This window comes from Lottia gigantea, assembly GCF_000327385.1.
Source record: "Lottia gigantea unplaced genomic scaffold LOTGIsca_131, whole genome shotgun sequence".
NCBI classification, from domain to species: Eukaryota; Metazoa; Mollusca; class Gastropoda; family Lottiidae; genus Lottia; species Lottia gigantea.
Window position 1 is genome coordinate 538,311 of NW_008707443.1, and position 25,419 is coordinate 563,729.

General features: G+C 35.3%; 4 protein-coding genes across 4 annotated transcripts; 3 read left to right on the forward strand and 1 right to left on the reverse strand.

Annotated features, from left to right (window-relative positions):
- Positions 1-475: 475 nt before the first annotated feature.
- On the forward strand, positions 476-1,522 carry LOTGIDRAFT_172344 (hypothetical protein; the record flags this gene model as incomplete). The annotated part of the gene is made up of 1 exon (XM_009049214.1): positions 476-1,522. One exon carries the CDS (start codon positions 476-478, stop codon positions 1,520-1,522), a length of 1,047 nt encoding a protein of 348 aa, XP_009047462.1.
- Positions 1,523-2,198: 676 nt separating this feature from the next.
- On the reverse strand, positions 2,199-3,372 carry LOTGIDRAFT_225089 (hypothetical protein). Its single transcript, XM_009049215.1, has one exon. The coding sequence runs from the start codon at positions 2,822-2,824 to the stop codon at positions 2,585-2,587; it is 240 nt and encodes a 79-aa protein (XP_009047463.1). The 5' UTR covers positions 2,825-3,372; the 3' UTR covers positions 2,199-2,584.
- Positions 3,373-3,817: 445 nt separating this feature from the next.
- On the forward strand, positions 3,818-5,565 carry LOTGIDRAFT_238125 (hypothetical protein). The gene is made up of 3 exons (XM_009049216.1): positions 3,818-3,890; positions 4,150-4,761; positions 5,203-5,565. Exons 1-3 carry the CDS (start codon positions 3,857-3,859, stop codon positions 5,304-5,306), a joined length of 750 nt encoding a protein of 249 aa, XP_009047464.1. The 5' UTR covers positions 3,818-3,856; the 3' UTR covers positions 5,307-5,565.
- Positions 5,566-5,743: 178 nt separating this feature from the next.
- LOTGIDRAFT_205126 (hypothetical protein) lies at positions 5,744-10,505 on the forward strand. Its single transcript, XM_009049217.1, has 3 exons — positions 5,744-6,014; positions 8,506-8,621; positions 9,869-10,505. Exons 1-3 carry the CDS (start codon positions 5,765-5,767, stop codon positions 9,950-9,952), a joined length of 450 nt encoding a protein of 149 aa, XP_009047465.1. The 5' UTR covers positions 5,744-5,764; the 3' UTR covers positions 9,953-10,505.
- The last annotated feature ends 14,914 nt before the right edge of the window (positions 10,506-25,419 follow it).

The window sequence follows — 25,419 nt, forward strand, 5'->3', positions numbered from 1 at the left end:
AGATTTGTTATTATGACACACTTAAAATGAAAGAATTACTGCATTCTTTCTGAATATAAGACACAATACCTTCTTAATTATCGCAATGAAATATTCTATAATATATGTGTACAGTTATATAAACTATCATAACGTGGGATAGGTGAACTGGCACAGAAACGCGTAAATGCAAGTACGGAGATAAAGCCTCCCCATGTTAACCCTGTATTCGAGTGATTCACCAAGATAACAATGACCATCGTTACAGGTACCACCGGACCATCTAGGATATGGTATATCTTTGTTAAACGATTGCATAATAATTTCATCATTTGACACATCTGCTTACATTATTGATTTATTAGGTTTTTTTTTATTCTAAATCAATAAAAGAAGCATTTTACCTACTAGTATTAGTATTTACCTTCTACCAAATTACTTCGAAAATATTACACAGGAAGCAACATTACTTGCAGGATTACTAATAAATGACGAAATGTGGAGAGTGTATAGAAAAATTATTTGCATTCTCATCTGTGTGCTTGTTTTTCCATTTATTTTCCAAAAAATATATTTGAACCTGGTCGAAAAACAACATAACGTCGCAAGAAGTCAATCTACAGCGGCAATGTTTCTTGCAGTCTCTGGTTATACTAAACGGACCAATTCAATTCAGTCAAGAGCATCAATATTTCATTGCAGTCCTCTTGGCTGGGAACAGTGGGACGGATTTTGTAGTGGAAATGTGTCTTTTGAAAAGGCTGTCTTGAATACCCCGGAAGGACTTGTACCTATTTTTATACACAATGTTTGGCATGATAGGTGGGTTTCGTATTTTATCAAAGAGAAAGGAGTATGGGAAGCAGAGCTCGTGAATCTGATTCATCATTTTCTTTCTCTGGATGAAGATCTGAATTTAATTGACATTGGCTCACATATTGGTGAATTTTCATTACTGGCAGCGAAATTAGGACGTCAAGCTATAGCTGTAGATCCTTTGTATGAAAATGTCCAGAGACTGTGTAAATCCATTGAAGTCAATAACTTTAGTCATTTAGTTAAGGTCTTTTATACAGCTTTATCCGATAGCAGAAGCAGAGTCTCATTTATACGTCATTCTGGAAATGTTGGCGGAACTTCTATCAAGGGGATGGATAGTTTTGGGATGAGTCTTAACACGACCATTTCAAGTGAGGTCAAAGTTATTTCTCCACCCTCGCTTACTCTAAATGATAAAAATACAGCAACTACAGTTTTACTTGATGATCTTTTACCATTCGTTGCATTCAAGAAAGCTTTCATAAAAATGGACGTGGAGGGACACGAAAACTACGTGTTAAATGGTGGAGAACAATTCTTTAGCGCAATAGATGTAAGATATGTTTTGATGGAATGGACTGCTCACAACAAAGATTCCAGGTCGGGAAGACAAATTGTTGCGTTTTTGAGAAGACATGGATTTTCGCCTTCCAAGCCTACTATATTAAAGAAAACATTCAAAGAAAATGAAGGAAATAACAATATATTTTGGATAAAAGAATAAAATATTATGGTTGATTTGTGATCAGGAATTAAACTTGACTATGCGAGTTATCTGTTTCGGGAAAAACATCAAAACGGATTTTACATGGGTCAGTCCAGAATTATGTCCAATACACTACGACATGGCCTTAAGTGGGGTTTATGCAGGATATACGGGAAAGTAACAGCACCGGGATAGTCTAATCGCTTAATGGATTTACATGTAGATGATCTGAGTAATAGCACCGCTGACAATAACCCCCTAATTATAACCAGGTCATGTCTTACTTTGGGCGTGAAGCTCATGCCCACTGCCTAACGCATCGCTCCGTTACAAATTCATCTGGGACACTATCATATTATGGGGTCATTAATACCTTTAGATTCAACGAACTTAGCCTTTTCACTTTCTATTTTCCTGTACGAATTGGACTAAGAAAGACAAGCAACGTCATTCATGTACAATAACGGTCTATCCCTTTTTTCAAGATACTCGAACGTGTGCAAATATATGAAAGTGAAATTGTACTATCCTGATATAAAAGAAACATTTTATTTTTTTCTTCGGTTTTCTAAATATATTTTTAAAAAAATAAAATATTGGTTTGTCATCCTAGCTAAGTGTACATAAGAAGGACGGAGACAGTACGACATTCACTCATTTCAAGTATACTGGAAGGCGAAAGAAACGTGACGTGGATGTTTAATATATTTCTTTATTTTCGAATGCTTATATATGCAAAAAGGCATTGAAGAAAGTCGGTGTTTGACATTCATCAAAATTCACAGTAGAAACAATGTTTTTGAAAATTGTGAGCTTTGAGAGGCACCAGAAGACATCACAGCTGGGCGTCCAAAATCAATACCTGGTGTGACCGCCATGGGCGGCGACTACAGCATAATCTTTCAGTATAATGGAGTGGGCTAGCCGATTGATGGAAGCCATTGGTATCTAGGCCCATATCCTCAGGAACGTTACACGCAGTTCTTCTGCAGTTGTCGGCATTGGGCGCACTTAATTGAGAAGGCGTTGGATCTCATTCCACGAGTGTTCAATTGGATTCAAAGCCGGACTGAGAGCAGGCTAAGGCATGAATTGAATGTTGTGCTGCTGGAGGAAGTCTCTGATGACTCTGGCAGTGTGGGGTCGGGCGTCGTTCTGCAGTAAGGCGTGGTGTCGGTGACGGGCAAAAAAATACCAAGATGTGGGGTCAGAGGACTTAGTCAATGTAGCGGAGAGCTGTGATTCCAGTACCCCTGCCTGGACCAATATTCTGAAACACCACAGGCCCCACTGGTTCAGTCCAATTCCACCCCAAACCATGATTCTTGGACCACCCCACGAGTCCCGTTCTATGACACAGTCAGTATATCAGTATAATGTTCGCCCTTCCTCCGCCAGACCCCGACTCTGCCACCACTGTGGAAACACAGTAACGACTTTATCGGTGAAGATGATTCTTCTCCATTCCTGTTGACGCCTATTCTGATGCCGTCTAGCCCATTGCAATCGGGCCTGTCGGTGATGATCTCTCAGGATGGATCCACGAGCCGGACGGTGGCAGGATAGTTTGTCAGCAGTGAGACGACGTCAGATGACTGATGGCACGTTGGTGGTTTCCAATGTTTCAGTTTCAGTGGCCATTCGGAATCGGTTTTGCAGATGTTGCCGTATCATCTACCGATCTTGTCTGTGTGTGGTAACTCTTGGACGAACACTACGCGTGCGGTCGTTGGTAATGTTGCAAACAATATATCGTTCTGACATTGAATGTATTTGCAACGACCTGTGAACTTTGTCCTGCTTGCAGTCTTCTGATAGCTTGTTGTTTCTCTTTTCCTGATATTCTTGGCATGGCTGGTAAATCTAAATGACAAATGTAAGCATGACGGTCTTGATTGTCTTTTAGTTTTATACCCATATATCCACGATATTCACGTGCATCGTGATTTTGACGAGACGTTTCAGCAACTGTGTCTCATTTCACTTTTGCAGACTGCGTTTGGGCAAACCACTCCATTTTAAACACAAATGTAACCTGAACTTTAAGGAAACAAAAAGGACCAGTAGAATGTTAAATCTAAATTAGTGGACTAAAGAACACGGCAGAGTCAGTTAATTTTTTCCAGTATTTTTAGTTTTGACGCTTCTTTTGCCTGTTAGTATATAAACTTAAATAAACAGGTCATGTGCATAACTAAACTGTCTACTATTTACAATACTCTATGTAATCTGATGGGTTAGTAAGCTAATAAATGAGCCTAGAAACACTGGTATTTTATCATCCAAGTCCACCTTTGATAGTTCATATTTCTATAAAACCGACATAACTTTAAAAATTTGGAGGTGTTCACAATGAAATATATAATATCAATTTTCTTGCTTTTTGGTAAGTAAACATGGTTTTTATCCATTTTCTTGTGCATAGCCAACATGTACCGTCAGAATTTACCCATTCTATTATTTCAAAATAATTTAATAAGTGTCACCAAGTGTTAACCAACTAATAATATAATAGGTTCATGTGTTATCCATAAACTAAAAATGTTTGATCGCAAATTCCATTGTACAAAGTGCTTCTGTTGGAGATTGAGGAAGTGACTAAATATCATTGTTTTTCCTGTTATCTAAACTCATTATGATTCCAGTGATTGGCTTAGCTGTGAGTCACGAACTGAAGACAGAAAAGAAAGATATCAATCATGCCAAGGATGCTCAGCTAACGAAGGACGTAGCAATTAAACTACCAGAGGAAAAATCCAATATTGCCGCCAAAGTCGAAACTTTGCCAGTTCATAAACTGAGGCTTTTGAAGAAACGAAGTCCTGGAAAGCGAAGTAGGGAACGTTATGGTTACTACTACGGCGGCCGTTCAAGAGGTGGTCACTCAAGAGGTGGACGATCAAGGGGTGGTCACTCAAGACATCGTGGCCACTCACATGGCGGACATTCACGACGCGGAGGTCGCTCTCGACATAGCGGTAGCTCTAGTGGAGGTCGATCTAGTTATGGTGGAAGGTCGTATGGATCATATTATGGTAACAGTCGTTATAATTATGGTCAAAGTGGTCGCTCTCAAGGAGGATATGTTCCCTATCGCGGCTCGGGATATCCCAACTACGGCAGCAGATACATTGGAGTCATAAGATACGGTAGCAGACCAATTGGTACAAATTCAATTTCAGGAAATCAAAGTCCTATCAGTGGAAATTGCAACTGTCCCTTCAGCCAAAACAATGAACCGTCTGTAGAGAGCGATGGTGAGTATATTAATTGATTAATGCACAAATTCTCTGATTCTAAAGATGTATGGATATCAAAATTTACCGCAATGTTACAATAGCAGAAACTATATTTAAAAAAACACTCATGGTAATTTTCCAAAACGGTCTATAAATGAAGGTTGTATCTTAAAAAGAGAATCAAGTCGAAAAAGCACCAGAACTATTTTCATGGCAATTTTATATCTTTTTTGAGGATTAGCAAATTGCCAATACAAGTACTCCATTATCTTGGGTAATCTGACCTGTATGTGAAACCACGTGATGTTATTGTAAAGGCGATAATGAGAACTGTTAAATATATTAAAAATTCGGAAGGGAAACCATATTGATAGTGATTGCTAACTAAACTTGGTCGCGTTAGCAGGATTTACTGTATTTCTGTGTAGATAGACATTCAATATAATTTTCTTATTGTAGAGTATGATTTTGATTATCTGAGGCAGTGGCAAAGAGCTTTTTCATCGCATCCATGTTGTCGTCAGAGATGGGAAGTGTATTGGTCAAATTCCCAAAGAAAATAATCAAGATTACCAATAAATAGTAAATACACTATATCAAACATGAAGTAACTGAAGAATTTATAGACTCTATACTAATATTAATTTTTACTATCATATTAATATTCACAATTCTCCAATATCGACCAATGCTGCATAGCACCTGTGTTTCTAGGATTGAATAATTAAATAATAATTTACCTTACGTTAACTAAAAATAATAAATCCTATTAAATATTTAATCGAAATGACTATTTGGATATTAAATTCTTGCATTAAACTTATTTTTTTTCTGTTCTTACTGTTACCAATATACTATAACTCTCTTATGTCCACGATAATTAAAATACCATAATTGTCATAAACATCATCTATATCCGACAGAAAAAATGAGTGTTGTCATGGAAACAAACAGTATATAGGAATATGTACAAGTAAGCTATATTATCCGATGTTAGAGACGAATAAGAAAGGAAGACAACATGGCACAGAGTACATCGGAAAAAAGACCTGTTAAAAAATCGGAGCGTTCTTCGCCTCTCACAGACAAGATCCGTGCTCGATTATCTTGCGACAATTTAACCCTGATATGGAGGCCAATAGGACATTATCAGGAACTTGCCAAAAGGAGGTGCCAAAGAATTTTCGCTAAACCAGGAAAGGAATACGATTTAGCGTTGTTTTATCATGAAATGACATTTTACGTGATGAGTGCTTGGTGTACACATATGGGTATGTATTTTTATTTTCTAACGTGGAAATCGCTCAGAGTTTGAGAAACCTTTATTAGGTTTTCAGTATCTAATGTCGATTAGCAACATTCTCACATGGCCGGACCTACAACTTCAGCAAATAACGATATGTTTTTATAGAAGTCGTTTCTCTCTCAATACGAAAGATTTTGAAGCATTTGCAATTTTTACTTAGATATTAATATATTCTTGATACTATACATGTAATTCATTATTAGGCATAAAACTATAATGGTTCACAATATAAAAAAACACTAGCTACATTGACTCTGGAAGGTGTATCGGCTGGCGAAACCTCGTCATTGTTGTAGTGGATTAAAACCCACGGCCACCATTTGTTGATAACCTTTTTTGAGCATTGACTTTTACCTCACGAAAAGAAGCTTGCTTTTGCAATGTGCTGGGTTATAAATAAAGGAATAATTCGGATTAGCCTTCGGACGTCTGTGGCTTCTATTTCTCTAAGAGACGGTACCAGATTAAGCCTTTACTGCATCACCATAAAAGCTCTTATTCTGGTCCAGGTTAGTCTACAAACAGAAGAACCTTGTTTGAGTTAGATTCCTAAAATGCTCCTGATAATTTTGGTTGAAGACACCCGCAAAATATTAGGGAATCAGAATTTAAGTGCTTCGGTGTATTTGTAACTCTTTCTGATATAGCTACATCAATGTATATTTATATATAGCATTTTAAAAACCTGATATTTCATGTTTAGCACCAGCACTGAAAAACCTGGCATGTATTGACTAAAGAGATACAGAGACAATGATTAATAGCAAAAATCTATTGATTTAGAAAGAAAACGGAAAAATTAACCTAATGGATGTTTTGTTCCAATAATGACATATTATCTATCATTAGTACTTATATTACAGATGTGATAATTAGATCTTATATAATGGACGAGAATTAGATAAGGATGGAAAATGTCGAACAATAGCACACAACATTCATTAGAGAGGAAATTACATGCTTAATTCTTTATTTTGTCAGCTTGACGTGATTCGTTTATTGTGAAAAGTAGATTATATGATTGATCCATGACTTTACAAAGCATTTGATAATACTCTACCAATAAAACTGACGATTCAGCCTCACTAAGTAACCAATTTATGACTTCCGGTATATGTGATAATATGGTTCCACATAGGGTTAATAGGTTCAGGGAATAATATAATAGTACCACTAAAGTAGTAAGAAACAATAGTCAAGATTGAGTCGAGAATTATAAAGCTTCCACAAAGGCCATTATTAATCTTATTTCTTGTGAGTGTACGAAATGACGACAACAGCGACCAGTTAATCATTATTCTAAGATTAATTGATAACACGGTCTTATGAAAGGTTAAGGCATAAGGTATGAAACTGTATCAGCTTCACATTACTAATACGTGAAGGATTCAACAGCATATTTTAAGCCGGTGAGATCATTGAGAGCTTGATCAAGTCCACTGGCGAATAAGTATGTTGTCGGGTCCGTCGACTCGATGGTCGCATATTCCGAACCAGAGAGGACGTAAGTATCTCGTGGAAACTTAATTACGAGTTTCAGCTGTCGGTACTCTCAGTCGACTTGGGAATTAGTATGTTCTCGGATCTGCCGATAGGATATCAAGCGACTGTTAACACTGGACTCGATGGTGGAATATTTCGAAACGAGCAAACAATGGCAACTAAACTACGAATTTAAGTTGTACGTTCAGGCCGATTAAATCCAGATTTAAATGCCGTCAGTTGCTGTCACATTAAGCCAGTAGCAAGGTCGTATTTACCGGTATAAGGCGGGGATGTTCACTAAATCTGTCGAACCATGCTAAACAACACGAAAATGGCTGAAAAACAGATCTAGGAATGTTTCCAGACTTCACAGGTTTTTTTTCTGTGAAGAGTCTTGATTTAGAAAAACCCGCATAAAAAATCCTAAAGGGGTAATTTGAGGAAAATGGATAATTTTATAATTCATTTACATCATCATAAAATCCACAGGCATAGGAATACGAGATATAGAGTAAAATATCTTCAAGATAGGGTATATAAAACCAGCAGCTTCTGCTGGAAGCGTTCGTTACTTTGTCATCCACCACAACTGCTTTCAACCGGAAAAGAACATTCTTATGTAGGATTTTGGTAGTAACAATATTAATGACCATATATTTTCCCTTAACAGATATGTAACTATTCAATTTGGAGGAAGAAATGGTAAACATTCAGTAAGATCGGTCCGGTTGAACTATAATTGCAGATTACTCTCTTGAAGATTTTATACCTTATAAAGACATGGCCTATTATCAGCTGAAATGATTCGAATTCGTCCTTAAACCTACAAGTCCCCAAAGTTCGTATCTTATCTATATCTTGGCCTTCATGCCTCAGTTTTAATTATACGCCATTTGTCACCTTTAATATTTATAATGTTTAGTACGAATTGCTGATGTAATGAATTTTGTGACCAATCATTTTTGTTTCAGGGGGACCTTTATACGAGGGAGAGATAGAAGATTATAAAGGTAGCTGTCATGTTATGTGCCCCTGGCATGCATTCATGTTCGATCTCAAAACCGGCACAAACGATATTGGTTTAAAGGTAAGATATGTGTTTCTTGTTAACTATAAGTTATTCCCCTTTAATAAACTTCATTTCTATATTTCTCTTGTTTGTGGTGGCTCAGGGGGGTAACCGCTTTCTATCTCCTGTCAGGTCGGAGGTGCTTGTATGGACAATGGTGTTTAGAGTTTCGTATCTTTAAAGTTCCCACGACAATAATTGGAAGTCGAAAAAGATGAAGATAATTCATTATCCGTCTTGATTGGCCCAACCAGGTACAGAAAAGATGATGAAAAAGAGGAAGCGCCATGGGCACAAGGCTCCCATGGAGCGTCTGAGAGGGTTCTTCAAGAATTATTTTGTATAAAATATGTTATACATGAAGTGTGAGTGCAAACCATTTTTCGAAAGGGGCAAATGCCACTTCCTCGTCCTGTACCCACACTGGCGACCAACGGAGTACAATAACTGAACAAGAAAATCAGAAAAATCGAAAAATATTTAGTATCAGTTATTGCCCATGTTCTTGACAACGTGTCACATTTTGAGCTCATAAACATTCTAGGAGGTTCAATTCTTGACAGATTTTGACGAAACTTGGTGAAATTGTTTATTATCACCCATGGATGAAGCCTATCGAAAATCAAAAATATCGAAATATGTTTCATAGGAGTTATTGATCTCATTCTTGACAACGCTTAGAAATTTTAGCTCTTAAACACTAAAGGCATGATTCTTGCCGGATTTTGACAAAACTTGGTTTTATTATTCAGTACCGCGCTGAAGTTTGAATATTTGCCTTCTAGAGTTTTCACGCGCTAAAAATTAAACCCCTTTCAAGAACAAGGGCAATAACTCATACTCAATATTATTCAGTATCGCCCTAAAGAGTTCAAAAGAAATGTATAACTGAAGATTGAATATTTCATACTGGTGATTGTATATGGGCGGATATTACCTTGCCTGGCAAGCTATCTTTATTTATGAAATCCAAAAGATCCTATTTACCTTCAACAATCTTTTGATTGTGATTGTTTGTTCTTCATAAAAGGAACTTTGTTATTATCCTATGAAACATTTGATCACGACTTTGACAATGTTTAAGCAATGTTGATAATAATTTTTTTTTTAATGTATCCCTCGTGACTCTAGGTTATGGTTACTATAATGTAACCAGGGCTATGTCAATGACTTTTTAAGCAGTGTCAATCACCACTTGAAACCGATTCAAAGTTTATCTCCAGCCGAGTACTGTTTAATTTCAACATTTCAACTTTTGATTTCAGCAAGAAGTGTATCCAGTTAAAATAGAAGAAGGAACAGTCTATGTGATGTATAAGTACGATTTAGCACTCCATCCATTTATTTAGTTACCTATGCAATATTATTACAATTCAAAAGAGGCTGTTAAATGTTGAACTATAGTGATAGCAAACTACAACAAAAGTATGAAATCGTATTTGTGTATGGAAACGAATGTCCAGTTTGTCTTGCATGTACTAAATTTATTATATTGTTGGTACGCCATTATCGGATTGATGTGTCATTGAGCACCAAAACATGTGGAAACAAAAACACGGTTATCATTCTCCCTCTTTTTACATTAATGAAAAAACCAACGAGTTCATAATATTATCAAATAAATCTGTGTTCAAAATTAAAATGAATTTTAACACCGTTCATGTTCTCTTGATAACAGTGCAAACTTTCTTTAAGAAATAGTCGACTAACTAGTCCTGAGAAATGTATGATATTCCTTGCCTTAATAATATTTACAGTATTTAGTATAGTGTCAACTAGACTTTAAGGGAAGCAACTTCGAAGAAAGAAATAAAACCTTGTTGTTGGTTTAAATAAAATTAGTTGTTATGTATGTTGATATTTGAATAAAAATAAGGAAAACTGAAGAAAAATATAAGAACGACAAAATAATGTTTTTTCAATACTGGTAATCATGCAGAACTCTAGGGGTGGTGTTCGCTATCGTAATACTCAGGAAACGCTGTTAAAATTATGGAATGGTGGAACAATAAACTAATATCTAATGCGCGAAGGTTAGTTTATAACACTGGAAATTCAGAACTGCCTCCCACACAAGTCCCTGACCAAACTACGACATAATGCTGATTAACCCAACATTGATTTCAAAACCAAAATTTGAAGAGATATTATTTATTCCTGATACAAAAACAATTACAAAACTAATTGAACGGTGAGGCTGCAACAGAAGTAATAAAAAATATATACAAACATGATAAATTAATCAAAACAAAAACAAAAACCCACTTTCCGCTTCGGCTATTTTTCAATACCAAATGTAGTCTATCATTTAAGGAATCTTTATCAATTCGTCCATGGAAAATGAAACATTTGAATGTAGCAATGGAAGTAGTGTTACCCACAAGCCCTTATCAGTTCTCCGTCCAGTTCTCTATTATAGACGAGACGAAGGAGTGACAAGGAAACGTGTTACGTATGTCTTAGTCTTACATCAACGTGCACAGTCTTGTACTTATAAGTCAGACAGACCATCCCGAGATAGTCATCATTAACCACAAGAGCTATTCTTGCCGATACATGTGTCGCAGGCAACTGTAAATCATCGGACAGTACATTAAGTCATCACTCTCAGAACGAACGTCATTTAGGTATTTAATTAATATACATGCTGTATCTGAAAGACACTTGTGAGTCTATAACCTGATAAATTAAGCTGAAATCTCACCCACAAGCCCTTATCAGTTCTCCGTCCAGTTCTTTATATTAGACGAGACGAACAAGTGACAAGGAAACGTGAAAGATATTAAATTGGCATAAAGTTTCTCATAATTTATCATTCTCAATGATAGTAAATGTTGAATTGAACAACACTGCAGTAACTGTAACATGATCTTCACTTGAAAAATATAATGGTGGTCATCATCAAAAGGGAAGTAACTCCATTTCTTAGGCTGAACACAAATATAGTCCTGAAAGATAAAAATACTTTTGTACAAGGTATAATAAAAGACGAACCCAAAACCGTTCACAGTTTAGTGCCTATGTCCAAAGATAAATGCATTTTTTTTAAAACTATTTTGAATGTTACAAAATAAGGAATAACAATGGAAAGGCATGGAGACAATTTAGAAATGGCTAGGTTCTTTTGGTGGGTACATGCAAACTATACCACAATTTAGATTTGCTTATGTTGATAACAGACACTCGATATATAATGTCACATTTTCATGCAACTACATGCATCAAAAAATGTTTCTTATAATTGAATTTTGGTTTGCTATGCCATTCAAAGAGCAAATGACAGTCAAAATCCTTCAGTCCTTCAATCAAGAATAAGCATGCATTTCACAACACCAACACCACACATCATGTCATAAATAAGTCATTCGACTTCTTTTATTTACGTGACAAACATGCAAACTTTTCATATTCATGCAGCATTCACACAAACATACTTGTCACAACACACATGCTTCATGCAGACACAAACGGACACACGTCTGACAACATTCAGACATCTTTCAAACACAATAATATGGACGAAGAAATGATAAGGGTCTGTAACGTAGCCGTGGAGCAGCCCTGAAATACAAAACAAAATTGGTTTTAGTTGTGTTAAGAGAAATTCTGTTTTCTTATTAGAAGGTTGGCGGTCAAAACGGTGTCGACTGTGGCCATGGATTGCAAATTCGACTTGCTTTGACAAAGTACCATCGTATGACATAGAATAGAAACTTGAAGTAAAAATTCAACTCTCTATAAATTGATTTACCGTAGTGTCATTTTAAAAATTCTGTTGTAAACGTCGATCAACTGAATAGATTTTGAAAATAAAAACAACTACTTACCCTCGAGGTAAATCCTTTAAGCTGTAGAATATGCTGATTCAAGAAATCTCCAGTAACTAAATAACTTCACCAAATACCTGTAATTTCAACAATAATAATATTCAACGTAGAATAAGAATAACAGTACTGTCCACTTTATGAAAATTACAAGTATTTATGCGTGCCTGCATGTTTTCATCGGAGTGTTATGTTTTGCGACCACCTTTAGAAACTGGAAGTAATCGGAGGTACGTTTGATAGGAAATTGCAGTCGCCTGAGGAAATGGGACAAAACGTTCCTCAAAATCTTTTAAACAATTTCCTTATTTTCTTTTTTCATCAAATAGAAACAATTCACACCTAATAATTTTCCTTAATTTTATGATTTCGAATTATTCATTGTCTGTAAGCATAAATCTAAATTCCATAATCAGCACTCATTTCTACCAGACAATAAAATCGAAAGCAGGCCATATCGTGATCGTTGACTGTGTCTTCTTTAAGAATATTTGTACCCAAAGATAACTGTCATAAAGAAAAATTGATGCATAAGACACCATTCCAATGACACATCGCCAAGGGAGATACCTTGCACAAAGTTTGAGTCAGGACAATGACATCTGTATATTCTGTATTTGATTAATGTGTATCAATGTTTTCAAGGACAATGTATCATTAAATACGTAATTACTAACTCTGTTTAAAGATTATCTTAGAGATAATCTTATCCTAATGTTATCGATCCAAGGTAAACATTGAAAGAAGAGATATTGCTAATTTATTGGAAATTGATTCGGTGGTTTTGATAAGATACTTAGTGAAGGCGACAAAACTTGTTTCAACAAAACTTAAATGCGTGTTTAAACTACTAGTTCAAACAAACTCAAATTGAACTGATAGCAAATTCTGGATGTTTAGACAAATTGTGTTCAGTGTGGTGTCCATTGTCTATCATTACAAAACACATAATCTTGATAATATGTGTACACCAACAAGTGTAGCCCGTTGTTTAGTTCCAATTCAGATTAAGTCTAGGAAAATAAGGTTAACGATACACACATATACACACAAATAAAGTCGGTGATTGGCACAGTATTTAATGAATGCACTTTCTTGTATATATAAAGCAACAATTGGGAACTCTCGAGCTGAAAGAGTATGAGATGTGATTCAGCTTCTTCGAAAATGAGGTCTTCTAACTACAAAAAATTGCCCACGTTAGCAGCGTACTCTATCACAGTATTCGATACTATTGAATTTTCAAAACAGTACTCGGGTTAACAATGAATATATTACATTATACGTGTAAAAATAACGATTTGTTTCAAGGCAAACTGAACACCTGTGCTGTATCAGATAGCGAAATAATGACTACAAAATTTAACATTACATTCCTATGTTCATACTTTTAATAAACTATGTCCAACGACTAGAATAATATTCCTTGATAGATCACTAAAGATCCATAATGGAAGTGTCCGCATTATTTCTAGAATTTGCAGTCACTATACAATTTTAGTCACAGTATCCCACGTTAACAGAAGATTATCACTCTACTGTTATATTGACCAACAATGGCGGACACATCCATTGACTCCTGACTCATACTAGAAATGAAACTAGAAAATTACCAACAGTGGCAAATAATTAATTTAATTGCTACCTTCATGGTCACATCAAACCCCTTTAGATTTATGGCTGGACATTGACACGGAATTGTAAAGTAGCACCATATGCAAATGTGCAAGTTCAAAAGAGTTGACCTAGCACACGCCATCTGGGCTAACGTATGCGGGACTATTCTCGTCTGGTCTCAATGTTAAACGTTTACTCTGGACATCTGCCGCTGGTATCTGATATCACTATATCACCATAGCGGACATTTAAACTAACAATGGTCGTTTGGCGAGTTTGAAGTGTTAAACTATCGATTTGAAACCAAATATCTGCCATCACTGAAAAGAGTTCTTAGTAAGAAACGAACAAATTAGCATAAGCGAAAATGGCACAATGTAGCACAACATTTACATGTAGCTTTAATTTTTATTCAAGCCCAACGATACATAAAGATTACGCCCATTTCCGCAGTCTTCTAGTGAAACCTCTCTGCAGTTTTAATCAGGACAAAACTCTATTGAACGTAACACTATAGTTTCAACTGAATACATGGCTACGACTTCTCGACTTTTACTTATAATACATCCTTAGCAGTAGCTAGATTTTAAAAATCCATGTTGATTTATACAGTCCATAATAGTTTTATAGTCTCCCTTTAATCGACAAAACCTCCCGTCAAACAATATTTTGTTCAAAAAGTAAAATAGGTTCAAGTAAGGGGCGTCATTTAATCGTTTGCTTATCAAGCGACGGTTATCTTTTAAAATTAGCACAATCTAATGACAGACAAGATAAGGAAGCAAGCAAGTGAACTTCAAATTAATAAAATATCTAACGCATGATACGCCCCCAACGAATAAGACAAAATGACAGACAGTTTTGTCAAGGTAGTCAGTGACCTTAACTTATCCTCGACATATTTACAGAGAAAGTTTGCATTCAGTAAGCCGGGATGCCACGTGGTCACCGAAGCGAGTTATTTAAAAACGCCCCATAGAAAATACAGGTAACTGTCGCCATATTTTAAAGATTCATTTCGCTAACCTCATGTGTCGCGTCTCTCTTCTCTCCGTATAATTTGCTGTACGTTGCAAATTATTTTTAAAAAATTGGACTATATTTTTTAGAATACTTAGTTTTATTGTAAATACATAATCTCACCTGCTGATAGCCGTTTCGTGTCCTACTTTTCCTTCCGTTATATCGGGACGTGTTAGAAAAGAGGTCATGACCCTTGCAAATTACGGTCAGATTGGACCAATCAGCGTTACGCAGGGAGGTCAAAGGGACGTAACTCTTATTTAGTCTAAAGAGATGGAAAAAGTCAATAGAAACATTTCCTGTGTTAGAAAAGTTTAATTGAACAATAACGGCACATAGTAGTCAAATATAATGGAGACACAAAAATAACGTTTATGGCTGTATCTTTTTAAAAGTCGAGTTTGGTTAACTTTAAAATAAACGATACAGGCGCATATTCAAAATACGGTGTATAATTGCAAAATATACAAATGCTATTTCTTACCATGCTTTAAATAGTTTCCTAGTCGCGTTAGTACATCTTAATGTCTTATTTACCTAATGAGAATATCCAACTGGTTGATAGCTAACATGTTAACGTCCGCTTCCAATAACTGATATGACAGATTATAATATCCAACTGCAGGGAGAGGTTCTTATACTAAAGTAAGCAGAAAGAAGTAGCACCTCCATACAATGTTAATACCTCATCATTAAAGATTACCTTATACGTGTTAAAAGATCCTAATTCCTTTAAGAAGACACATTATAGAAAAGGGTCATTCAATAACTCTTTATCTTGCCGTATATCTATTAAACAATAATCTATTTGTTTAAGTCGGTCTATAGTCGTCAGAAGAAGACTCCCTTCAAAAATTTGAACGATGGTATTATCTCATAACCCAAACAAAGGGTTAAATAGCCCGTTATGTAATCTCGATGGATTAAGGAGTATTGTTTTCTGTAATAGATAAGAGGTGAAGAAAGAAAAACTTGTTATTGTTTCGGGCTATAATTATCAGAAAAATTATTACTCCTTAAAGTAAACATTAAACAAAAGCCAGTTTAGCTATTGACATGTGTGATAGTCCCCTAAGGCTACCAGTAGTCTGACTATCATTGGTTCGAAACGTGACATTGTTTCAAGACAGTTTAAACTATCGGCTATTAGAAATTGTATTCGCGATGACACCTCAGTTTAAATGAAAGACTTAGCACCTCATCAATGGAACAATGATGACAAGGAAAGGAACAGGATATACGTTTCGGACAAACAAAATTATTGAACCTAGAATTTGGTGGTCATGATGCTTCCGTATTTTACACACTAATACGGCATAATTGTCTCTGTGGTGTTTGATGGACAAATCCTTAAATCTTCAGCATTTAAGAATTTTCTGGTAATAAATATACATGTAATGACATAATCTACCCTTCTACCCTCGTATATCTGGTATTTGAAAGACCAATCTACGGAAGGCGTAATCTTTAAATACAAGGTTCATAATATGGGCAATATTAAAATTATGTGATATCGCAGAATCCACTTTATGTTTGTAGGTGATCAACAGGGTGATGCGCCCCGTGACAATACATTGAAATCTCCTGTTACAACCTGCTGAGCATGTCATCTTTAACAGAAACCTTGTGGGGCGTCTACTTGTCAAGTTCTTGAGTTGTCAGAGACGGGGAAAGTCCAATGTGATAAAAGGACTTGGCTTTATCTGTAACAGATAATCAAGTTGCTAAGTCTCGAGATTATCTTTCACTAACATGTGTGGACCTATATTAACCTAATCCTCGACGTAAATTCGGTAAAAAAAAATCCCCATAAAGTATTCTTGCTTGAAAATAGATAGCATTTGATATGCGTTTTTAATTCACAGAGTAGATGACAAGTGACTGCAGATTTCGAATTTCCATTTCCTACGCATTTTACTGAAGCTTGGTAGTAGTAAAATGTCCACACTCTTTGTAAAACTTTACGTTAAGATCAGCAGTTTATATGTACATGCACTGTATAAGGACCGTTTATATTTATGCTATCCTTTCGAAAATTCTTGAATCGGTCATTGTTTTTACATTAGCCCATGTTGACTAAGACGGATCCAGTGAGGTGCTTTAACAGCACCAATTTTAAAATTGTTTCAAGTGAGCGGAATTGAGGTGTAAGATAGACAGACGATACAAAAGATGGATAGTAACATTATTCTACACGTTATTTTAACAAGACTTGCTAATGATCAGTTGGCAGACTTCACTGAATATTTATTAAACAATGGCGCCTTATAAATAATATGATCGTCAGGAAACTTGACAGAGACGATTTTTAAGTACTAGTTTGTGATATTCCACTCTAAATTAACAAGGCAATGGTATAGTGGATGAGATGGATGGCTTTCTCGTGATATCACGTCCATTCAACCTAGTCACGAAGCAATATGCAAATACAATGTGTGCATTTGGTTCCAATAAGATGGAATTGTCTGTGGATGCTATAGACTTCACATCAATATCAGACCACTAAAGAAGTGGCTATTTCTCAGGAAACCTCACGTCTCGAATATTATTGAAGTTTGATGCCAAAGGAAAGAAATGAAAGGATGTCAGATAATACTATACTGACATAATTTCTATAATCGACCGAATTAAGACTTAAATTTCTTTTATAACTAACGTAAGTGGTACACTGATGCCGCATATGCCTCATACTGCGCATGTCAAAGACCGCAATCGAGAAGGAGAAAGCACATTGCACGACTTTTATTATTCTGATAAGAGGATAATTTTCCCGAATGCTCTAAGTACTATAATCATTTATGTTGTGTTCCACTATCTGGAAGGCCGGAGAAGAGTATCGTGATGCGTAGCCAGGTTTAACTGGAACACCAGATGATATTCTTACTGCATACACCAATATATTTTTGCTATATAGGTCTTCATTTGCACGTTAATAAATGTTCTAAAATAATCTTTTCCGAATGCAACGGACACAATTATGCATTCATACATTTGTTCAAAGAAAATAAAGCAATTTGTAATTTATAATGAATCGTATCAATAAATCCGTCATGCATCATTCATCTAATATGATTTTGTCACCTCTTTGGAACAAAGAACCCTGGGTACGAATTTTCTCTAAAATCCTCAAACCCTTTACAGTAAATTAACAATGGAACCCATTAAGATTAAACTCACCCTCGTTTTGGTGTTGTCGTCTGCTTGTGTACAACACGTGGTACGTTAGTTTCCACCAAAACACGGAATCAAAAGTTTTCCAATCGTTTATTCCAAGAATTATTATTTTATTTTTGACATCTTCATCTTTGTGACAGTTCTACAAAATATAACAAACAGGTTGCATGAATAGTATTTTATGACAAAGTCAACACCACTCTCCTTTTTTCTTTGTTCATTTGTTTGGGGCGTATCTATGGTTACCCTAGCAATATCCTTTGTTAGGAGTTTGTAAGGCATCCCTATTAGCATCACGTGACGATGTGAATGAAATATTGGGCGTTGAATGAGATTAGTTGTCGCTATATTAAAAATCCCTCACTATTTGGAATTACTTCTCTCAACTAAACAAACATAAACTCAACCACAAGAAGATAAGCTTGCAACACTCGCCTACTTTTTTTTTCTGATAAAATCGTATGGTTTTCAGAAATGTAACGTTGATGTACACATTTTCACAATCAAGTAACAACACTTTTATTTGAGTATGTAAACAAGTTGCTATGATACTTGAGAATGCTACTAAGTGCAGATCATCTCGCAATATTCATAGTAAATATACTTAATAAATATAGACGATTGATTTCAAATTCCCACATAACTTTCCCAAGAACTCATGCACCGCCTTAACGAGAACTTTCAACTATTGGCAATTCTGAGCGCTCTGACGATCTCAAGCGCTTTGTTGTATGACACTTGACTTCACCTCGTAATCTTTTTAGATATTAAAACCCGAATCTCACTCTTTAAAACTCCTTGGATCTGCGAAGCCTCTTTGCCACCATCATAAGAGCCAAATATTAATGTTCAGAACAGTGCGGTATCAAAATTCATCTCATATCCCTCATTTCAAAGTACATAGTTGCACAAATCCTATATTAGAAGACTTCGATAAGGAACAGCCCACCTTTTAACAGCAATTGCTTTGACTAGAAAAGCATGACGAATGAATCACACGAAAACAAGATTCGATAATACGATTGTATCGATTGATAATAAATCTGTGTATTATTCTACAGTGTAAATAATAAAATAAAGCTATAATCGTCATTAGACAATCGTGAATGAACGGTAATGAGCATGTGATCGGAATCGGGGAAGCTCCAGAACAAGGAATGATAACCAAGATTACCATCTTAAACATAATGCATTATGTGAACTTCCATAATACACAGCTGATGGACTATTATAAAGATTTAAAGGTACTATCTGACAGAACATTTTTCACAAAATGTCATGTCGAAAATGAAATTTGGCATTAAAATATCCATGAGAGCTCGGTACATCTCCCTTTACCATAAAGCTTTGGTTCCAACCTAGAGTACATGTAAGTAACAGCGAACATTCCATGGGGGTACAAGGGCGTCTCTGGATTTTCTTTTGACTGTGTCAATTCTTCATTTGCCAATATCTACTGCAGAGCATACATTAAAATCTTCATCATTTCGCGTTAAGAGTACAACAAGAGCTTTCAGATCTTGTATCAAAAATTAAGAATACAAGCACTAAATTTTGAGAACCTAAGTCTTCGTTTTGCTATGATAGCTAACGGTTGCAAAACAGATATCCGATTCTACTTCTTGTTTCCAGAGCGAGCATACAGTGACTTTAAACATCTAAGTCAATATTGAGCTTGATGTGAAGATTAACGGTAGATGAGGTTAAACCTACTATCATTTGATCATCTACTGATTAACAATGATGACTATCGTTTCCTTCCCACCATTATGAGTAAGAGAATGTCACGAGTGTAATTAGATTCAAGCTGCGTTTTCCAGTCAATCGATGACTTCAATATCACTAATTAACTTACAGGCTACTAACTAATTTACTTAAGTTCTGTATTCATTCCCACGAATTCGATATTGAGATTCTCGAGTAATCAGTAAGATGGAGTCGGTTGTCTGAAAACTAAGAAAAGTCTTAGGTGCAAGACATAGGAGAAACCGAAAATATTCACATACGTGGATTCATGAACAATATTTTTCAGCAACACAGTAAACGACTGACAGATCAAGAAAGTGGATAACTTTCGGATTCAGTTAAGATATTAACAAAATATACCTCACGATAAATAAACTCAATAAAATGATTGATTGATTGATTGATTGATTGAGGCACTTGATTATCAATTAACCAATACCATATCGAAGGGACGCACACAAGAAAAGAGGGAACATCAAGTACATTTGGTAGCGAGGAACTGAAGTCATAGCGTTACTTACCCCCTTTCTGAACAATGCTACTGCATGATAAAATCGGTTCGAATCCGCTAGTTCTGTAACACCATAATAATGATTAAAGTGATATTAGGGGGCGTATAAACAGCGACTGATATTATCTTTACCAGATAATGTAATTATCAAGTTTGTTAATTGATAAATCGTAGATTTTTCCGGAAAATGTGTAGGAACGCCCCCTTTTACAATCAAAATTTTAATTTACACATTAAAGTTAAGAGTCACAAAAAATGCATAAAACAATAGTTACCTCGATCGTTGACATCTCCTAGAAAATATACAAATATTGTTTTCACGAGATCTCTGATCAGAAGTTGGAAGATTCAAGAGATAATAATAATGATGATGACTGAGGCGTTGTTTTATTGTGAAGAATGATATACAAGTATAAAAAGATATACCTTTGTGCATGACACAGAGTTCTCCCTTGGACGCGAGCAACCCTAACACCAAAATACATTTAATCAATAACCATCAACAAAACCTATCAATTATATATACATAAGATTTGGTATTGTATTTCATATACGAAATAGAACCCTCCAAACCCCTTTTAATCCTAAAGGTACAATAACTGATTGAAACTCGTACGATATTCACGGGCTAATCCCCTCAATAATGTCCTACATTGACCCTTTTGTTGAAAAGTTTGTTGAAGCAAATGTAAAAATTTCTCATGCCAAATTTTTTACGGTTCACGACCATCTAATGATTGAAGGAGGATACGATCCTTGAACACTGACAATGAACAACTGCATCTCTTTTCAGCTGTTAAATATTAGGTAGGTAGACGTATGGATGTAATTCTATCAAAAAGCAGCCCTTCAGGCTAGATGCCAAATAACCATCCAGTGAAAAGGTTCCAATGACGTTGTTTCTAAAGAACTTAACCATACAGTGGTAAAAGGTGTAATGAGAGAAAAAGAATTACAAAGAGTACCACACATATTGAGTGTTTGCAGAGCCTAGTAGCTTTGAAGTTGGAAGAGAACATCGCACACATATATATGCCTTCATATGCCACTTAACAGGGGATCAGATCGACTTCGTAACTGGCATAATATGAGAGCAACTGGGATCTGATCAACGTTGAATTAAGTCAACTTGAGCGTAACAACAATTGAAAAAGCTTATTTTTAGGTCATAAACTATAAGATTTCTTTTCATAAAATTTAATATTAGACACTTTCTTTAACACGTAGTATAGGGAGGGACGGTATTTGGACCACAAGACATGTTTCTACCTGCTCTGAATGGTGAATGTAGCGATAAGTAAGATGAGTAGCTAAAACCTATATATTTATCCTTTTCTATTATCATACAATGTCAATATTCAAGCCTATACAATTTTAGAAAAATAAGCTGAAGTCTTGTATTTTATTCATGTATTATTTATCTGGATAGCATAGCTATTTCTAACGAGTTGTAAACCTAGTCTATAGCTCTTGATTATTAGTTAAATTGTGCGATCCAATAGAATTAGTAAATGATCCATAACCATGGTGATACAGGTGTTAGTATGTCGGTCGATTGCAAAACAGCCTAGCATATTACAGCCGTGTATGGTACCAAGTCTGATACAGCATTCGATACACTAGAATTTAAGAACCGTACTTCGTCTATTTGCATATCTACCACAATCTAGAGCATGCTTGTACATAGCAGCATAATATATATGTATCTAATCAATGGATAAAATCGTGCAATAATCCCTGAGAACAACGTACTTGTTTCCAATGAATCAATAAACCACACCCAAACAGAGTGCAAAAGTAAGATGATAAGTCAAAGAGTACATTACGAAATCAAATCTTAAAATAATTCAATAATATATGATATGCATTAGGGCGAAGTCGATAACGGGCGACTTTTTGACCTTTTTGGATCAGTTCAGAACTCATGCTTTCTTACGTTCTGAGATCTGACCGACAAGAGCCGTATATCATTCTGTCTTTCCCAAATCATCCATCCATGTGAAATATTCAACCGAGATTGATACACTATATATAGTTGAACTATTTTGGGTACATTCGTTATTTAACTGTCAAAATATCAAGCAATCAAAATTCCACGCCCTGAGGTCAAATCTAATGTATTTATTCTTTCTCTAATAAAAAGACTATCGGACCGGTCAATTAAGTAAGCATGGATTATCGAAAAGTAGCAACAACTCCAACTGGCAGCAATGGCCAATTGGAGGAGCGTAAACAATGCCAATGGTCTCCATCTTCGGAGTCATTGGTTCATTGACTTGAATAACCTAACAAGGTTCATTTAACTTATATATGTATATAATCTAATTCACAAACCTTTCAGAAATCCTTAAATATTCGAATACCAATGATTATATTATCAGGCTTCGCCAAAAGCTACGTTTTCCATAGCTTCGCATTCAGAAAAGGAAGTCCGAATTCAAATATGTAATTGAAATAATAGTGCGACCTAAATTTTCTCAATATTAGTCATGGTCATGTTCAAAGGTCAGAGTTCGCAATTCTTAATTAGTGTATTGTTTCCGTTCAGAACACACTATATTACTTTATAAATTATATATATTAAAGTATGTCAAATATCAGATGGTTTGGCTGATGATGCAGATGCAGATGGGAAATGTCCTTAGGGGAAGATTTGCTGACCAGGAGCATCAGAATGACCAGGAGCATCAGACTGTTCTGACTTATAAGCTGGACAATGAAAAAAATTGTAAAAAATGTATACCAAGAAAATAGTCCTAGAGTTTATACACTTGAATGCACTACATTATCAAGATACGTTAAACGATACCGTAAATGCTCGTAGTATATGTGTAACCTAAACCTAACGAAACACGATTACTTATTTTCTGTAGAGGACATTGACTTATTTCCACCAACGCAATGACAACTTATGAGTTCATATATAAGGCACAGTTCTAGTATGCACCAATTGTCAGCAGGTAAAATATCCCTATATATTTGGCTCTTGTTTGGCTTGGTGCACTCGAAAGTGACATTGCGTATTGATCTAGCGTGCCAAACTGAACTACGTCATATTGACACAGCTCTTCTATGTGACGAAACAAATATTTGGTGTCCGCCATATTTACCTCTCTTCTAATTCATTTTAGTAAGATCATTATTCACAAAATGTATACATCGTATAGCAAGAAAGAGAGCAATCTATCTATGTATCAACCCAACAAAGTCAAAGAGGAATCTTGTTTTGTATATGTCGATCAATATATTGATATCAATGTAGTCAAATTTTGATGCCCTGATTTTTGTAAAGGTAATGATAACCACAGACAGGCCATTTAGAGAACTCAAAGATATGAAAATGTGCTTAAATACAATGAACCGTATAAAATTATTCACCTTAAAAGAATTAATTTCTGTCTCTAAATAACATAAGAGATCAATGTAAGTTTGTGTAATCAAACAAGAATGACTTCTACAATTCAAGTTTATTCTGAGATTAAAGTAGTTATTATCTTCTACTTGTAAATGTCGCCCAGATGGGAATATTGCTCTTGACTCTTAGAACCAACATTCTTTCCTTATGACGTGTGATATTCTAAAATAGAATTGTCTTCACTAGGCAATTAAACTAACATTATATTTACGAAACGACTGATTAAGGTCGTTAACCAACACAATCAGACAAGATGTTACATAGAATTGTATTATATTAACATTCTATCTTGGCACCTGCATTCAACAGCAAACTGCAAAGAGTTTTGGTATCTGCCAGTTATCCTATAAGATGTACTGGATAAGCCATATGCAGTTTTAAAAAGAGCTTGTTGACTTATTTTATCCATCAGAATAGTGAAAAGAACAACAAATATTCTAAGACAAAAGTCATGTCGGTCTATGCTTGCTCGATTAAGAGACACAGACACCGTTGTGGTAACGAGTTATTCATCTCCAAATTAATCCGCTAGAAAATTGAAATTTCGAGATAAATAGGCCTAAAAGGATCCGAAACTTATTTTGAAAATAGAAGTTAATTATGGTATTTAATGGAGGTAGTTCTTGTTAAAGCAATGCACTCTTGGACAGGACAACAGCTCACAGACACAGGAAATTCAGAATCTATAAAGTAAACAGACACATTCCTGTATAATGATAATTAGTTTCAGTACCCGGTAACATGGAAATCGGATCAAAGTGACATTTCCCAACGCCAGCTACTTCAAAGCATGTGAAGGTCTCAATACATTACCAATAAAATAAATTCATCCGATAGCATTCATTAATTATTACTATTAATAGAATATTATCACTTAAGGTTATTAATCTAGTACAATTAATATAACGCCTAGTAATAAATAATTGGTATTAGTAAAGTAGTACACACAACAGAACCTGAAGATTTTCCAATACTTGAACATTTATTCAGAAGAAATTTTCTTGCCATTATGTATCAGGGACACATTAAAACGTTTCCTTATATCATTACTATAATTAGCTCAGTACTCCAAAACGTATATTTCATTTCGTATTTCTGGTCAGGTTTGAAATACAGATTCAATGAACGAATATGCAATTCAAATAGTTATCTATTTTATGAATTGAGAAACTGATCACATAAAATGACCTTATGCATGGTGTCATTTATCTTACCCTGGGGCAATAGCTAATGAATTAGTTTTGTGCGTGCCATTTCTCGATGTCGGATGAGTTTTCTAATTGCAATTAGTTAACAACGCTTCATCATCATTTGAATAGTGGTCTATTGAGCCAAAACTGATATCGTCATTAAAATGATAAGCAGAAATATATGAGAATATCTTACAATGCACACAATACAACAACGATTGTCTCTACTAACAATTTGCTTCAAACAAGAATCGTATATGAAGCCTGATGTCGGCAGCAGTTGTACCATTAATAGTCAACCAACTTTCCTATAGTA